Source organism: Equus przewalskii, chromosome 6, assembly GCF_037783145.1.
Source record: "Equus przewalskii isolate Varuska chromosome 6, EquPr2, whole genome shotgun sequence".
Lineage (NCBI taxonomy): Eukaryota > Metazoa > Chordata > Mammalia > Perissodactyla > Equidae > Equus > Equus przewalskii.
Genome location: NC_091836.1, coordinates 72,550,424 through 72,567,899, shown reverse-complemented (window position 1 = coordinate 72,567,899; position 17,476 = coordinate 72,550,424). Strand labels below are relative to the sequence as shown.

At 41.8% G+C, this 17,476-nt stretch overlaps 1 protein-coding gene and 1 pseudogene across 1 annotated transcript; one reads left to right on the top strand and one right to left on the bottom strand.

Annotated features, from left to right (window-relative positions):
• The first annotated feature begins 6,952 nt into the window (after positions 1-6,952).
• On the top strand, positions 6,953-11,292 carry LOC103553138 (E3 ubiquitin-protein ligase TRIM68-like; annotated as a pseudogene).
• Positions 11,293-16,149: 4,857 nt separating this feature from the next.
• Positions 16,150-17,154, bottom strand: LOC103553814 (olfactory receptor 52I2-like). Its single transcript, XM_070626634.1, has one exon. The coding sequence runs from the start codon at positions 17,140-17,142 to the stop codon at positions 16,150-16,152; it is 993 nt and encodes a 330-aa protein (XP_070482735.1). The 5' UTR covers positions 17,143-17,154.
• Between the last annotated feature and the right edge of the window lie 322 nt (positions 17,155-17,476).

The window sequence follows — 17,476 nt, the reverse complement described above, 5'->3', positions numbered from 1 at the left end:
AAAGTGACATAAGATCAAAGATGAACAACATAGAGTCATGGTGAGGAGTATTGTCCCTTTCAAAGACCTCCCATTAGGATCCCTCTTTCCCCTTTGGATTCTTTGTCCCAGGACACCCTGCCTTCCCTTGTTCTTTGCCTAGGAGCCAAACACTGTAACTTCTCCAGAGACTGGATTTTCTCTGTGCTCCGGCCCCTGGGGCTTTCCAGATTGCAGGAGGAGGTAGATGCTTAGTAGCTAAAGAGTCTTTGTTTCTCCAATCCTCAGAGGATACCTAAGAATAAGAAGAATGTGGAGTGCATCCTGCAAAGAAAACAAAGACCCAAGTTTAGTTAGATGTGTGAAAGACTGCTATGTGCCAAGCTCTCTGCTAAATGCTTTCAAAGATGATCTCATTCCATTTCCACAACCCTCTGGAGTAGCTGCCATTATTACATTCACACTTTATAGATGAAACTGAGGTGCATAGATGGTTACAAAGGTAGTAAGCCAGAGAATAGGGATTCAAATTCTAGTCATCATAATTCATTTCACTTTCTTGTAGAACTATTCAAACTGATAGTATACCTAATCTCTCAAAATCCACTTCACTGTTCAGTTTCTTGGTTCTGCCTGGGGGTTCATGATGGGCTTCACTGGTTAAATATTTCTCTTGACACCATGTTATAGAGTCCTATTTGAACAGAGAAAGGAAACAGAATGTAAGGGAGACCAAGAAAGATAAGTTTTCAAACTGTTGGAAGGGCATGCACTATAGAAAAAAAATATAAAATGACAAAACATCCTCCATAGCATACACTAGAGAAGGGAGAGTGCAACGTACTTAAAAGAGAATGAAAATGAAGGAGGCTAGTGGGGTGCCTGGGCCATATTTTGAAGCTCTTGACTTTTGCCTGCACGTCATGGTGGAGCAGGAATAAAGCTGAGAGAAAAAAGACAACAGATAAAATATAAAAAGGTGGTTTTTAAAAAAAAATTTTAGTGGCAAATGATATAGAGATAAATGGAAATATAAAAAATCAGAATACTAACTGCTCCCAGCTCCCCAATTCCTCAGCAGAGACATAGTTACTAGTTACATACATAGTGAGAGGCCTTCTGTTGCCTTTTTTAGGAGTGTGGGGGCACTTCATGCCTTCCTCAGCCAACACCATCCTAATGACCAGGGGGTGGTTTAGGTTCAATTTACTAGGTGTAGCATCTATTAGAAGGCTCAGTCTTCAGCTTGCAAGAGAGCTAGTCTCCAAAAAAGCTGTACTTAAAACTTTAAACTTTAGAGCATCATGGCTGAGTGGGCTCTACCAGTCATCCCTCCCCTCAACAATACAATGAAAAAGACATTCATACTTCAACAGAGGACACTCGCACAACACAAAAGACATCTGAGAGACCCATGAAGCCATATGTCAGAGGGTGGAGAGACTGGAGCCCACCCTTGGAGGAGGTGGAACAGGGTAAGAGAAACCACTCTCTCCCCAAAAGACTGAGACCTGGGATTTCATGCAGCCTCTGAGAGAGACTGAAAGGGGAAGGGAGCACCTGTTAACAGGAACATCAAAGACCCCCAAGGTCCCTCCAATTTAGGGGAAAGTCCCCTACAGAAGTGTAAGCTATTGTGGGGGTGACTTCATCAAGCCAACACCCCAGGAGAGCAGATAGTGAAGGCAGAGTGAGTAAGCTTGTGAGAGCATGCAGAAGAAAGCACCCCTCCCTGCCACCCACCCAGCACTGGCTCCAGCACCTGGAATCCCAGAAGAACACAGAGGTCTCAGAATATGCAGCTCTTGACCCCAACCCAGTGGTGATAGGTAGATAGGGAGTAATGGTGATCAATAGTAACAGGATGTGGAAAAACAGAGCGATGCCCTCTAGCAATACCAAAAATTATACCAGAGAGAAAAATAACCAGAGAGAAAATAGCAAGCACCCAGAAATCAGTTGTGAAAACACAGAAATATGTAATCTAAATGACAGAGAATTCAAAATAGTTGCCATCAAAAAACTCAATGAGTTAAAGGAGAATGTGGAGAAACAATTAAACAAGTCCAGGAGCTACTCCACAAAAGAGATTGAAATTATAAAGACAAACCAATAAAAAATATTGGAGATGAAAGACACAATGGATGAGATAAAACAAAATGTGAATTCCCTGAACACTTGAGCAGACATCATAGAGGGGCAAATCAGCATAATGAAGGATATACATATTGAAATGCTCTGGATAGAGGAGGAGACTAAAAAGAAATGAAAATAGTCTTTGAGAAATATCCACCTCAATTAAGAAATGCAACATAAGAATTATAGGTATTACAGAAGGAGAAGTGAAGGAGAATAAGCAGAAATCTTGTTCAAAGAAATAATAGCAGAGAACTTCCCAAACCTGGGGAAGGAGATGGAAATCCATGTGAAAGAAGCTATCAGATCTCCTAAACATGTCAATGTAAAAAGACCTACTGCAAGGCAGGTAGTAGTGAAACTGGTAAAAGTGAATAACAAAGAAAAATACTAAGGGCAGCAAGGCAGAAGAAAATAACCTACAAAGGAACCCCCATCAGGCTTTCAGTGGATTTCTCTGAAGAAACCCTACAGATTAGGAGTGACTGGAATGACATATTCAGATCCTTGAAGGACAAAACCTCTCAGCCAAGAATACTCTATCCAGCAAAAATATCCTTCAGGTATGTTGGAGAAATAACAACTTTCCAAGATAAACAAAAGCTAAGGGTGATTGTAGCCACAAGAAACCCCCTACAAGAAATCCTCAAGGAGGCCCTCATACTTGAAAATTTAAAAAGGGTGAAAGGGATTAAAAAGCATGGAGTATGGAGATAAATATGTAGACAAAAATCAGAAAATTATAGCTATACCTCAAAACAGGTTAGCAAGTACTCAAGTATAACATTAAAGATAAAGGGAAGGAAAACATCAAAAACAAAGATAATCTTGTCATTTTAACCACAAACTCACAACACAAGATGCAATAAGATGTGACAAAAACAACACAGGAGTGGGAGAGGCAGTGGACTGAATCAGTTTAGTCTAAGGAAATAAGAGGGCGTAAGAAAATGGACTATCTTATCTATGAGATTTTGCATAAGATAATCAAATCTTTTTTTGAATAAAAACCACTTGATCATCTCAATAGAAAGAAAGCAATGGAGAGAAAGCATTTGACAAGATCCAACAGCCGTTTACGATAAAAACTCTTAACAAAATGGGGATATAAGGAAATTACCTCAACATAATAAGGGTCTATGACAAACCCACAGCCAACATCATACTCAATGGGGAAAAACTGAACACCATCCCTCTGAGAACAGGAACAAGACAAGTATGTCCACTATCACCACTCTTATTCAACAATAGTACTGGAGGTTTTGGTCAGAGAAATTAGGCAAGAGAAGGGAATAAAAGGAATCCAAATAGGGAATTAAGAAGTGAAGCTTAATAAACAGTGAAACTCTCACTGTTTGCAGATGACATGATCTTATATATAGAAAACCCTAAATAATCCATCAGAAAACTATTAGAAATAATTAACAACTACAGTAAAGTTGCAGGATACAAAATCAACTTACAAAAATTGCATTTCTATACTCTAATATTGAACTTACAGAAAGAGAACCCAAGAATATAATTCCATTTACAATCACAACAAAAAGAATAAAACGTCTAGGAATAAATTTAACCAAGGAGGTGAAGGACTTATACAATGAAAAGTACAAGCCATTATTAAAGTAATAAATGATGACATAAAGAGATGGAAAGAGATTCCATGTACATGGATTAGAAGACTAAATGTAGTTAAAATGTCCATACTACCCAAAGCAATCTACAGATTCAATGCAATCCCAATCAGAATCCCAATGACATTCTTCACAGAAATAGAACAAAGAATCCTAAAATTCATATGTGGCAACCAAAGGCCCTGAATTGCTAAAGCAACACTGAGAAAAAAGAACAAAGCTGGAGGCATCACAGTCCCTGAATTCAAAATGTACTATAAAGCCATAGTAATCAAAACTGCATGATACTGGTACAAAAATAGGCACACAGATCACCGGAACAGAACTGAAAGGCCAGAAATAAAACCACACATCTACAGACAGTTAATCTTTGACAGAGGTGCCAAGAACATACAATGGAGAAAAGATACACTCTTCAGCAAATGATGTTGGAAAATCTGGACAACCACTTGCAAAAGAATGAAAGTAGACCATTATCTCATGCCATACAAAAATATAAACTCAAAATGGATCAAAGACTTGAAGATAAGTGCTGAAACCACAAAACTCCTGGGAGACAATATAGGTAGTACACTTTTTGACACTGAACATAAAAAGATCTTTTCAAATACCATGTCTTCTCAGACAAGGGAAACAAAAGAAAAAATAAACAAGTGGGACTTCATCAGACTAAAGAGCTTCTGCAAGGCAAAAGAAACCAGGATCAAAATGAAAAGACAACACACCAATTGGGATAAAATATTTGCAAATTCTATATCCGACAAGGGGTTAATCTCCATAATATATAAGGTACTCACACAACTTAACAGCAAAAAAACAAACAGCATGATCAAAAAATGGACAGAGGATATGAGCAGGCATTCTTCCAAAGATATATAGATGGCCAATAAGCACATGAAAAGATGTTCAACATCACTAATCATCAGGGCAATGCAAACCAAAACTACACTAAGATATCACTTTACACCTGTTAAAATGGCTATAATCACTAAGACTGAAAATAACAATTGTTGGAAAACGTGTGGAGAAAAGGGAACCCTCATACATTACTGGTGGGAATGCAAACTGGTGCAGCTACTATGGAAAACAGTATGCAGATTTCTCGAAAAACTAAAAATTTACATTCCACAACTAGAATGACGTGCAGCTAACATATACAACTGTGTATGGGGTGGGGGGGTTTGGGGAGATAAAAAGGAAAAAAAAAAAAGATTGGCAACAGTTGTTAGCCCAGGTGCCAATCCTAAGAAATAAAAAAAAAAAACCTAAAAATTGAAATACCATGTGACCCAGCTATCCCACTAGTGGGTGTCTACCCAAACAACTTGAAATCAACAATCCAAAGTGACATATGTACCCCTGTGTTCATTTCAGCACTATTCAGAATAGCCAGGACATGGAAACAAGCCAAGTGCCCATCGATCAATGATTAGATAAAGAAGATGTGGTGTACATTTACAATGGGATGCTACTCAGCCATAAAAAAAGACAAAATCATCCCATTTGCAACAACACGGATGGACCTGGAGGGTATTATGCTAAGCAAAATAAGCCAGACTGGGAAAGACAAACACCATGTGATTTCACTCATATGTGGAACATAAACAAACACATGGATGAAGAAAACAGTTCAGTAGTCACCAGAGTGTGGGGGGTGGGCAGAGGGGGTGAAGGGGAGCACTTATATGGTGATGGACAAGTAATAGTGTACAACTGAAATTTAACAATGATGTAAACTATTATGAACTCAAGAAGAAAAATTTTAAAAAACTTTAAACTTTCAAACCTGTGGGTCCTGTTGCATATAGGATAATTCAGAGAACAGGACAGGATGTACACCTAAACAAGGAGATGAAATGTGGATAGGGAAAGTAAGCAACCAAATGCATAAGGCAGTAGCGTTCCTACTTAAATAGCCCCAGCATGAGACAAGGCAGCTAAACTGTGACCAAAGATGGACCACTTTCCCCGGGATTCAAACTGGCTCCTGCTGAGGTAGTAAGAGCTGTGGTGGTTCCTCACAAATCTGTAAAAGAGCAAGAGAATGACAGTTACTACTTAGAGTTGTGAATCAAACTGAATTAATCCGTGTAAAATGCTCAGAATAGTGCCTGGCACACAGTGTAGGTTCTTAAGGAGTGCTTTCTATCATTATTAATGTATACTATGCTCTCAATTACCTAAAAAATTATAAAAACATATTGAGTTTTGGAACTATTTTCTGTCTAGCTGACTTATTCATTCAACCAATATTTATTCTTCAATAACTGCATAGCAGGTGCTGTTGAAGTGCTCAGGACACAATAGTGACTAAAACCAACATGGCTCTTCCCTTTACAGACTCTAACTGGTAACACAAACCTGCAAAATAAACAAATAAATAAATCCAAATGTGCCAAGGGACTGCCATTGACCATTCAAGTTCTGTAGCCATATGTGACCCTGGCAGAAATCTCAGATTTCTTGCTCGAGTAGTGAATTCATCAATATGGGTTTCATTATCATCAGATGACCTTTGTTTTTATCTTCCTAGGGGCATTTGTTCATATCTGCTTCTATCATATCACTAAAGAGAGTGTCTTGGCATCTTAGTGAATGTTAGTGCTGGAGGAGTGGGCAGAGGTTTTACAGGGTCTGGGGAAAGTATTGCTGGTTCCCTTATACCTTACACTTCAGTGTACAATAGAAGAAAACAAATTGAGCACATAAGCAATGGGCTTCTGGCATATTACCTTTTCTGTACCTTCAAGTATATAAATATACATATAAACATGGCAGAGAGTGAGGCTAGGGGTATTTCTGGCCTTTTTTGGATACTGAAACACCAAATTTTATGTGACCTCACCAACGTTCAAGAGAAACAATACTGATTTGGAAAGCAGGATTGAGGTGGAGTGGGAATGGTCTGGTGAGTGAAACCAGAGACAATCAGAGATGACAAAGTGAATGAAAATTGAGAACTCTGAACATCCACTCACTTAGGCATCCCCACATGTCCCTTGTGTCATGTGAGTAATATGACTCAGGCAGAACTTCAGTTGAGAAGGCCACTGCTTATTAAACAAGATCAATAAAGGATCAAAAGGAGGAAGTTGTTTTGTTCAGTCGTTAATTGTCCCTTTTTCTGATCCCTCTACTTTTCTGTTACTTTTTTCTCTTCCTTGTTTTTCTTTTCTTCTTCTCAGCCTTCACTACCTCTACCTAGTTTCATTCATGTTTTGAGGAGAGTGTGAGAAGGACCATGGATCCTGCAGCATTGGTGGAAGCCATTGTGGAAGAAGTGGCTTGTCCCATCTGCATGACCTTCCTGATGGAGCCCATGAGCATCGACTGTCACCACGGCAGTCTCTCTGGACTCTGGGAGGTCCCAGGAGAATATGAGAACTGGGGTTACACATGTCTCCTCTGCCAGGCTCCTGTCCAACCAAAGAACCTGCAGCCTAATTAGCAGCTGGCCAATGATGTAGAAAAAGTCTGTCTGCTAGGGCTGCATGCAGGAATGAGGCTGAAGGGGGATGTGTGTGAGCTCTACTTGAACAGCTAAAGATTTTCCGCAAAATGGATGGCCTGATCATGTGTGAGGCCTGCAGCCAGCGCCCCCAGCATGAGGCCCACAGTGTCATGCCCATGGAGGATGTCACCTGGGAGTATAAGTTGGAAGAAGGAGTTTAGCCAGCTCAGTCTCTCATCTGCTCCTCACTTGGCTATCTCTAGATCAAGTACTTGACCAGGGGCCCCAGAGACAAAACGAGAGCTCATTCCTTTAGCTTCTCATACCCCTGGGATCCCACCCAAGGATCTTGTTAAAATTCAGATTTTAATTCAGGAGGTCCAAAGTGAAGCCTGAGATTCTGCACCTCTAACAAGCTCCCGGGTCACGTGGTTGCTGCCAATGCACTTGGGCCATGCTTTGAACAACAAGATTTCAGGAGGCCCTAAGACAACAGGGCAGATAAGAATAACAAGAGGCACAGAGAAGACAGTCCAAGGTAGTTTTCTGAGAGGGTTGGAAATGGACCTTTTCTTAAACTTTACAGAAACTTAGAGTCTGTGGGAATTGAAATGATTCTCAGATCGACAGCTACCTTGGGTGTCATCTGGGCAGGATCTATTCCCTCCATGGCATTCTCATTTCTCCCAGCATTCATCCTGGCCCATCCTCTGAGGGACACTTGTTTTCTCATCACTACCAATACTAGGAAGCCTCATTATCAACCCGGGCTTCCCAAGGTGGCCTCACGAGGTTTTTATCTCTTTCACTGGAAACTCCATGAGGCTTTGGAACATCTGAGGAAACAGCAAGAAGAGGCCTGGAAGCTGGAAGTTGGTGAGAAGAAATGAACCACCAACTGGAAGGCAAGTGGCCACTTGGAGAAAGGAGTCCCTGTGGTCCCTGTGTTGGCCTAACCCATGGTAGCTTCCTCATCTCTGGGAGGCAGAATGTGGGGTTTGAAGTCAGATAGCCAGGGGTCCTCTTACCAGCTTTCTCTCCCAAGTGTGAGGCCTTAGGCAGGCTATGGAACCTCTCAATTCCATTTGCTTGATTATGGTAGAGGATGAATTCTGGCATGTGTCCTCATATGTGAGCAAGGAAAAGTACAAGCCTCACTAATGCAATAGCTCACACTGGTACCAGTTGTTTAATGATTAGTAAAGCATGTTTTTGTTTCTCTTTCCCTAGTTAGTGCATATTTACTTAAAGTTAAGTTATTAAAATATTGGAAAATCACCTCTGAAATAAATTCGAGGCCCATAACTACCAAACTATCAGAATTTTTGATCAATAGAAGATAACACTGAACCAGCCTGAAACAGCATATTGAGTTGGTATAATACCAGTGAGAAGCAAAAGCATCTAACAGCGTAGTTACATTACACTGCCTGAGAGGCCTATGTGTAATGCTTCTGGTCTTTAGAATGAGAATACAACATATTATTCTGAAAACAGAAAATAGTCTAGAACGTATAGCACCAAGATATATCCTGAGCCCTACTGGGGTCAATGAGATTAGGAATAGGGACCCAGAAGCATGTACTATAGCTTTGGGGACAGAAAGGTAGGGAAAATAATATCCTTTATCTTAGCCTCTACAGTGTCAGGCACACAGTTGGTAACAGAACATTCCAGAGCATGTGTGTATGCATTTGACAGTGTCCTCAATGCTGAGTGGCCGTTACATGAAGAATATCAGTGCTGATTTTCAATCTTGGCTCTTCAGATACAGGTGGAAACCTGAAAGCAGAATATCATGTGGGAGTTTGAGAAGTAACTAGATTACCACAGAAACAACAGCCACCGGGGCGGCGGCTTGAGGTAGAGGAAGCAGCAGCTCTGGCCAGCCTAGCATGGGAGGAGGGGGAGACCAAGCAAAACTGGAGATGAATCACAATGAGCTCCTCTAGCAGAGCTGGGTCCTGTGGAAGATGATTGCAGAGCTGGAAGAGAGGTCTCAGAGGCCTGTCCGCTGGATGCTGCAGGTGAATAGCAGGTTCTCCTGGGAAGCTTGAGTGACAGCTGAAGACAACCTGAGATTCCAAGAGGGAGAATTCCCTAGTCTTCAGTGGGGCCTGTGAGCCAGACACAGATCCCATACACCGCCCACTAATGCCTGCTGTTCCATCCCTGGGTCTGTTGATTGATGGGAAACTCCTACTCCCTGGCATGAGTCTGGAGGTGAAGCCTGAAATCGGCCAATCCAGCCAGAGCTTGGCCCGCCTTTCTCCACTTCTAAGTCTTCTCCCCCTACATCCGCATGCCTTCCCTCCAGCCCTGCTGTCTGCCTCCCTTTCCCTTAGAGGAACCCACTCCTAAAGTTCAGTGTCTCTCTGGTCCCTCCAAGGAGCATCACTTACTGGTGCGCTGCTTTTGTTTCTCTTTCTAGAGTATTGAAGAAGTCTTAAACAGGTATGTTCCTATCCGTGGTGCTCCTAGGCAGCCCTATAAGTGATAGTGGGTCCTGGCAAGAGCCAGAAGTGAGGAAGGAACACAGACCCAGTACCTACAGTAAAGTGGGTGCTGAACCATAATCTTCTGCCACTTTCGCTATATTGGCTAAAGAACTTTGTCCATCCTCCTTTTTTCTTCTTTGTACTTGATCAAATTAATTTCAAGTATTAGCAATAAGAATTTCAGGTAAATTATAAAATGCACAGTTTCAAGTAAATCTCCCTAGGAGGGAAAAAGACTACAGATGTCTCCACTATGCTCTGAGCTCTGAGTATCAGCCTTTCCCCTCTGTGGCACGCCTCTTCCTCTCCTGATGTCAAGTGTACATCTGACCCTTCTCATATCACAGGAATGCAAATGCCCTCTTCTCTGTGCCACAAACTGTTTGGCTTCAGTCAAATAATCACCACATCTCTGCTGTGCCTGTTGTTGCTGTAGAGGGGCACCCCACCAACTAGGTCCCTGGTCAAACCCCTCTTCCTGTACTAAGGGAAGGACTCTATGGCAGAACCAGGATTTTTGGTCTCCAGGCTTACCCCTCCTCTACCAGGAGCAAGACTTGGAGCCTGCAGTGGCCAGAACCAGTGTCCATGGAATTGAAGACAGATTGCCACGTGCTGGGGCTAAGAGAGGTCCTGAAGACGTATGCAGGTAATAAATGCTGTGGGAGATTGTGATGGGCAGTGGGAGGGACCCTTCTAGAGAAATAAAATACTTCACTGTCCTCTGCCTTCCCCATCTAGCCCCCCCACCCAATCATTGAGAAATCTAGGCTGTATTTATTGGGGAGACCTCACCCACGCCCACTGTGTCAGTGTATGTGTATAGAGTGTACCACTCTATCAGGTCCGGCTCTGTATTGGTGTTACCACCCAAGATCTTTTTCCATAGCTGATGTGCGCCTGGATCCAGACACTGCTTATTCCCACCACATTGTGTCCTGGGACAGAAAATGTGTGCACTATGGAGACACCAAGCAGAAGCTTCCAGACAATCCTAGGAGATTTTACCGCTAAAATATCATCCTGGGCAGCAAGTGCATCTCCTCAGTCCGCCACTACTGGGAGGTGGAGGTGAGAGACACGTCTGAAAGTGTCTAAGAGTATGTAAGGAAAATGTAGACTGGAAGCTGGTGGTCTGTTTATCCCCCCACTATGGATTCTGGGTGATAAGGCTGAGGAAGGAAGTGAGTATCAGGCAGGCACTGATGAAGACCCCCTCCTGTCGTTGTGTGTCCCTCCTTACAGTGGGGCAGTCTTCCTGGATTATGAGGCCCATGATATCTCCTTCTACAATGACTGACAACAGCTGCCATAGTTTAACTTTCCTCCAATATTCCTTCCCTTGGTGCCTCCTGCCCTATTTTAGTCCTTGCTACAGCATTTGTGCCAACAACACTGCTACTCTAGCTATCTGCTCCCTGAACGGGGAGGACTAAGAGAGCCTCCATCCTAGCCAGAGTCCTTGGAATTTCACCTGGACTGCAGGGGTCTTGGAGGGCCCTGCCACTGACAAGGGTTCCGTTGAACTGAGCTGAGTCTGGAATCCAGGGATTCCACTGCCTGATTCAGTGCTCTGTTGCTCCTGGACCAAAATGTCTCTAAATCATTCAGGAGAAAAAGCAGAGGCTCCATCAAATGAGCAATGCACTCCTATGAGGGAAGTGTGGCTGATGGTGAAGGTCAGGTACTTCTGAGGATCAGGACTCTGTACTTTCTGTAGCTCATGCCCCTCTTCCCCACCCTTCTTGGTGCCATAATTAAGTTAGTAAGGACGACGAAGTAGATCCAACGGGCAGGACAGCCTTTGGATAGGGTTGACCAATAAACCAAAGAATACTGTCCATGTCCAGAGCCGTTTGCTGTGCTGATACCAGTGGGATGATGCTTCATCTGAGTTTTGCTACTTCTGAGCTACCCATAATTGACCCCAGCTCTCTGATATGCTAACTAGAGAAATAAATGCATTGCAGCATTGCCAAGACCACCCCGGGGGCCGTGGTTTCTGAGCACGAGCTAGGTGAATCACTTTATCCCACACTCTAAGGAGACCTGAGTTCTGGTCCTGCCTTTTTCTCTAACTGTCAGGATCAGAAATCTTGTGAGCCTTGTTTCTATTTTCCCTTTATGGATGAAGAAACTGAAATGTCCTTAATGCAGCAAGTTATTTCTCACAAAGCTTCTGAAAGAAGATTATAAAATATTTCACACACTCAAACGAAACAAGATTGACACACTCGCTTCTCAGGTCACATGTCTGCATGTCATTCATTACATTCAGGTCTGAAACACCCCACATGTTTGAAAGATTTTCAAGGGTCCTCAGTGGAAAAGTGAGTACAGTAGCTGCATACTCTCCTACCTCACAGGATTGTTGTGAAGATCTCAGATCCATCCTGTACTTTTGTCCTTTCTTAGGGACGGAGGAAGGTCACCCATGGATTTTGCCTGTGTCACCTTCCTATCTCAACTTCTGACAGTCAGCATTTGAAAGCAGGAACTTTGTTTCTTGGGGCCTTTCTGACAGTCTAGACCCCTTTAGACAGAAAGGTGCCCATTCCAGTGAAAACTTCAGGCCACAGTGATATATTGTGCATCTGTTATATGTGTTTGTCTTTGGATTAGAATTTTTGACAGTGACATTAGGGCACAGAATGGAAATAATAGAGAAAAATGTAAAACAAATGCATTGTTGGGAAGGCTCACTCACAAGCTAGTTGGGCCAGAGTTCATATTGTTTTATGTGATGAAGGGAATCTTCATGGTTCTGGTAACTACATAATATTCTGCCTTTCTCTTCTCTACTTTTATGACAGAAGGAAGAAAGCAGCAGGAAAGTGTGGGGAGAGAGAACTGGACTAGGTACAGAAAGCCAGTTGTGGAGCCATATGTACAATGAAAGGGAATTAAAACTATATATCTGGGCTTTTGACCTTAAAGTAGTTGTTGCACGTGGCAAAAATAATTCATTACAGCTCTTAATAGTGTTATGTGGCACTTATTGTGGCTAGAAACAAACTTCAAGGGAAGCACATGAGAACTAACGGCTTTGCCTATTGCAAGGGCTACAACATACACCTTACATATTGTCACTCTGATGATGTGTAACACAACCTCTGAGGTAGTCTATACTTGAAGGTAGTGGCTGTTGTGGGTTAGGATTGAGCAGCAAAGTAGATACTAGGTTAGATATAGGTAGAAGCAAAGTAATTTCTGCAATAAAGAATAGCAAACATTCTCATTCTACTTTTATTGTATTGGCTATTCATATATGAAGGAGGTAAAACTGGCCAAAATGGAGAAATAAACTCATTCTGCCCACCATGTTTCCAAATTGTTCCTTGACTATTAGAAGTAGAGGGAAGAAGTTTCCATCATCTTCTTGGAGTGGAATGAACTGGTAAGTCACAGACCTGGTCTTGCAAAGGGTTGAGCTGACCAACATTAGAGGGACCTTGTGTCTTTATGAGAGGCCTCCCTGGGGAATTTTTTATAGATTTGAGAAATGGATCTTGAGGAACTGCTTCCAGTTATGTCCCTGGACACTTAGCAGAAGAGGCTAAAGGTCAAATCAATGTTATTCTTTTACTACGGTTTTATTAGGACCAATCTTGGAAGTTTCCTAGAAAAGGAATATTATTAGTGATAAATTCATTCAAATCTAGAATGCATTAAGGAGTGGAATGGCTTCATTTGTAATGTGTTATTGTGGGGTTTCTTTGATTTTTATAAGCTGATGATTCCTTATTAAAAGAATTACAAGTTTAAACACATTGTTTATTTCACACTGTCTGATTGTTGAGACTAAAGAAGAAGACCAAAGTTCTTAAGTATATGTAAACCCTTTTCTCTAGGGTAGTTGCTGACACTCCCTTCTAAGAACCCCATGAAGACAAGGACCTTATTTTTCTGGTTCATCATTGTAGCCCCAGTCTAGCACTCTGCATGTGTGTGTGTTGATAAATATCTAAATGAGGACATTTTCATTCATATGCTTTGAATCAAAACAAAAGTAAGCTCTTCTTGCCTCATAGGTGCATGAAAGACTAGATGGTACTAAACCATATCCCTGTTCAGCAACTAATTTGATGGATAATTTCAAAAGTCCTCCAGAAGAGGAAGAGGCGGATAGTTGTATGGAGAGTAGAGTGCCTGCACCACCGCCTGTAATGCCTGGGGTTGCATTTCTGAATTGAAGTGATCATTAATTATAGGGCAGGGATGAGCTTGGCCCATAGTTGTTTTACTAGCAGAGAAACCAAAGGGTGAAATTCCTGAGCCTTAAAGGGAAAGGCTACTAAAAAGGTGAGATGCTTGGGTCCTGCAAAAAGTAGAGACAGAGGGCACACCCTTGGGTTTGTAACTCCCCACAGGAAATCCAGTCTCCCTTTTTTTCAAGCAGGATTGGTTGTCATCTCTTAAGATCCAAACTCTGAGAGTCCGCTGTGGGTCCCAGGCAGTAGTTAAGTGAGCACACATTGCTTCTTGAGATGGGGCAGGGGTTGGATCTGAATATACTGGGAGAAGCACAGGACTTTCTGTTTGGAGGCAGCCATGGCAGGGAACCAGTCCACTTTGGGAAATATGTAGTTCAATATTTGAGTACCAGCGGTGTGTCCCAGGTAGTTTCATGGAATACTAACATGAATGAAACACAAAACTGGCAAGCAGCTTTGTTCTGATGAAAATGCTGGCAAGAAATGTCTGTTTTGAGTGCAGGCTGGACTATACCTTTGTGGCTTTGCATCAGATTCTTTAATACGTCTAATATTCTTTGATTTAATGGGTACAGCCAATCCTTTGGGAGTTTACGGAGAAAGAATAATAGCACTTTTCAAAATCAAAATCTTATCAAATATGCTTAACCACTTCCTGATCTTGATTTGTTTTTATGTTGGGGGGGCAAGGGGAGGAGAGTTTTTTTTTTTTTACCACTTTGGGACCTCAGGGCATCAGTATCAGAGCTGTAGAGGCTGATTTCTACTCTGCTGGTATTCAGAAATAGAATACAGTCTAGTGAGTAAACAAGTTCAATATTAGCAAAAGTTGCGGGTGCTGAGTTGTTAAGCAGCTGATCTGTTTGGAAAAATTAACACTTAAGTACTTATCGACACAGGACTGCGGTTTCAATAGTGCCTCAAACTACACCTTAAAATGTTGAAAATTAGACATTTATTGTGTGTATTTTTTAAGTACATGCAATATATGAATGTTGTATGGTGTGCTTTCCACTCATTATTTTATTTAATTTTCAATACCCTCTATGATTTAACATTGTTTCCCTCATCAGTAGAAAGGAGATATTAAGACTCAGATACAATAACTTGGTATCAATATTATTAGGAAATTATCTTCTATTAACATTTTCAAATGCACCAGAGTGAAATGTCTATATATCTAATATATATGAAATCTTTTTCTTTTAACATATACTGATTACTCAGTTTAAGACTTTCTGAAAGGGGAAAATAAAAACAAAAACCAATTAAGTATCTGGTGACCTGAAGAAGAGTCATGACATTTCAGCTTCATCATTGATATTGTTCTCCACTGACCTTTTCATCCCAGAGCACACATCCTTTGAGGTGTCCAGAAAGAAAGAACTGTATCAGATTTGAACCTTGTCTTTTGTGTCTTACAAGTCAGTTACACAAACAGGACTCAGAAGCAAAGAGAAAAATGTCAAAAACCAAACTCACATTGCACTATCTTCTGTTGCTTAAAATCAAAAATCTCATGATTAGTACATTGACTTCAGCTAGCTTGACAATAGGGGATCTATTAAAAGGATATAGAGATATCTTACAGGACTTAATAACAAGGATGCACCCAAAATGAATCCAAATGAATTAGAACCAGTGACTCAGTTTCCTCATTCCATCTTGCTAATCTGCTTCTCTTGCTGTAGAACAGATTTTTCTTTCTAAGTTCATATGTTGGAAAATAGCCACCATCAGTGATCCAAGTTTATATCTCCGTGGATAAACTGGAATACATTTTGCATGGAGAATGACTCTGGTTCAGGTGAGAGCACATGACCCAAGTTGAGTGTATTCATCAACAGGCCAGATGGCAGGGTTTTATTTTAAATTTTACTTCCCTGTAATCACATAAGGAGATGAACTGCCAGGTGTTAGGGGACCAAACAATTGGTATCTACTGCTCAGGAACTTGTAGGATATTAAGTTGGAAATATGGAGCAGAAGTTAAAGAAATAATAACCCTACGTCTGTATCCCCTGCCCAAACTTATTTATGATTTACATGCTAGTTGATTGAAACTGTTAAAACTACTGTCAGAAAATTAATCATTTCATTCACATTCTTCGAAGAAATTAAAAACTTATGCAAAGATACACTTTACAGCTTCATCTTAGAACTTCTATGGTGCCAGGTAAAGCAAACCAGCTTCACAGATCTCTAAGGCATCCCTGAAGTTAGCTGGGATGCTCAAGGCCTCAATAGACTTTGTGCCATGAACCCATGTTGGAGTGGTCAAAGAGGCAGTACAGCAGCATGCTCCATGTACGCTCTCGTATTTGTTTGATCCTCAGGCCGTAGATGATGGGGTTTAAAGTGGGTGGGATGACCAGGTATAAGTCAGCTAACAGCACTTGGGTGTGCAAAGGCACTATGTCCTTCCCAAGCCAGGCCACATAGATGGATGCCATCCCAGGTAAATAGTACAGAGCCATAACCCCCACATGGGAGCCACATGTGCTTAAAGCTTTCAACTGAGCATTCTTTGAGGATAGACCAAATACTGCCCGGAGAATCAGATTATAAGAGACAGCAATGAAGACCACATCAGAGCCCACAATAATCGAGGAACCAATCAGACTGTAGAGAAAACTGGGCATAGGGTCAGCACATGCCAACTTGGCCACAGCTATGTGCTCACAGTAGGAATGGAGAACCACTGTGGAGCCACAGAAAGGTAGATGACTCACCATCCAACTCAATGGAGTCATGAGTATGACAGCTCTGGTGATGATGGCCACACTCATTCCCAGCATCACTTGAGGCGTGAGAATTCTCTTGTAGCGTAGGGGCTTACAGATGGCTACATAGCGGTCAAAAGCCATGGCCAGCAGCAGCCCTGTCTCCACAGCTGTGGCTACGTGGACAAAGTACATCTGAGTGAAACAAGCACTAAAGCTGATGGAGTTGTCTCCTGAGGAGAAGATGGTCATCATCTTGGGCACTACAGAAGAGGCCATAACAATGTCTACAGCAGCAAGAACACAGAGGAGGTGGTACATGGGTTCTTGTAGTGTGAAATCCATGCAGATTACAGTCACTACGATGGTGTTTCCTAACAGGGCTATGGTATACATGACACTCAGTGAGATAGCCAGCCAAAGATGTGAAGACTGCAAACCTGGGATGCCCACAAGGAAGAAGGTGGCAGGGTTTTTCATTGTGTGGTTATAGGGTGGCCCCAGCATCATAGATGAGGCTACTTTCCTGTTAATGCACAAAATGATGTAAGAAAAGGATGCAATCCTGTAAGACTTGTTCCCAGTTGTGGTGTTGGGAGAGCCTGGTGGTATTCTTAGCTCAGTGGACCACAAAATCAGAAAACTGACATTTGACGAAGTTCTCCTGCTCCACGTTCTTTTCTCCTCAGTATTCTTTGCCCTACAAATTTCTAATTGTCATTCAAAGATCAGCCTACTGGTTGCCTCCTTTGAGAAGTCCTCTGCTCTATCTCCTCCCTCATCCCATCCAAAGCTAAATTAAGTAACTTCTGAGCTTTCATAGAATCTCCCATACTGACCTCTG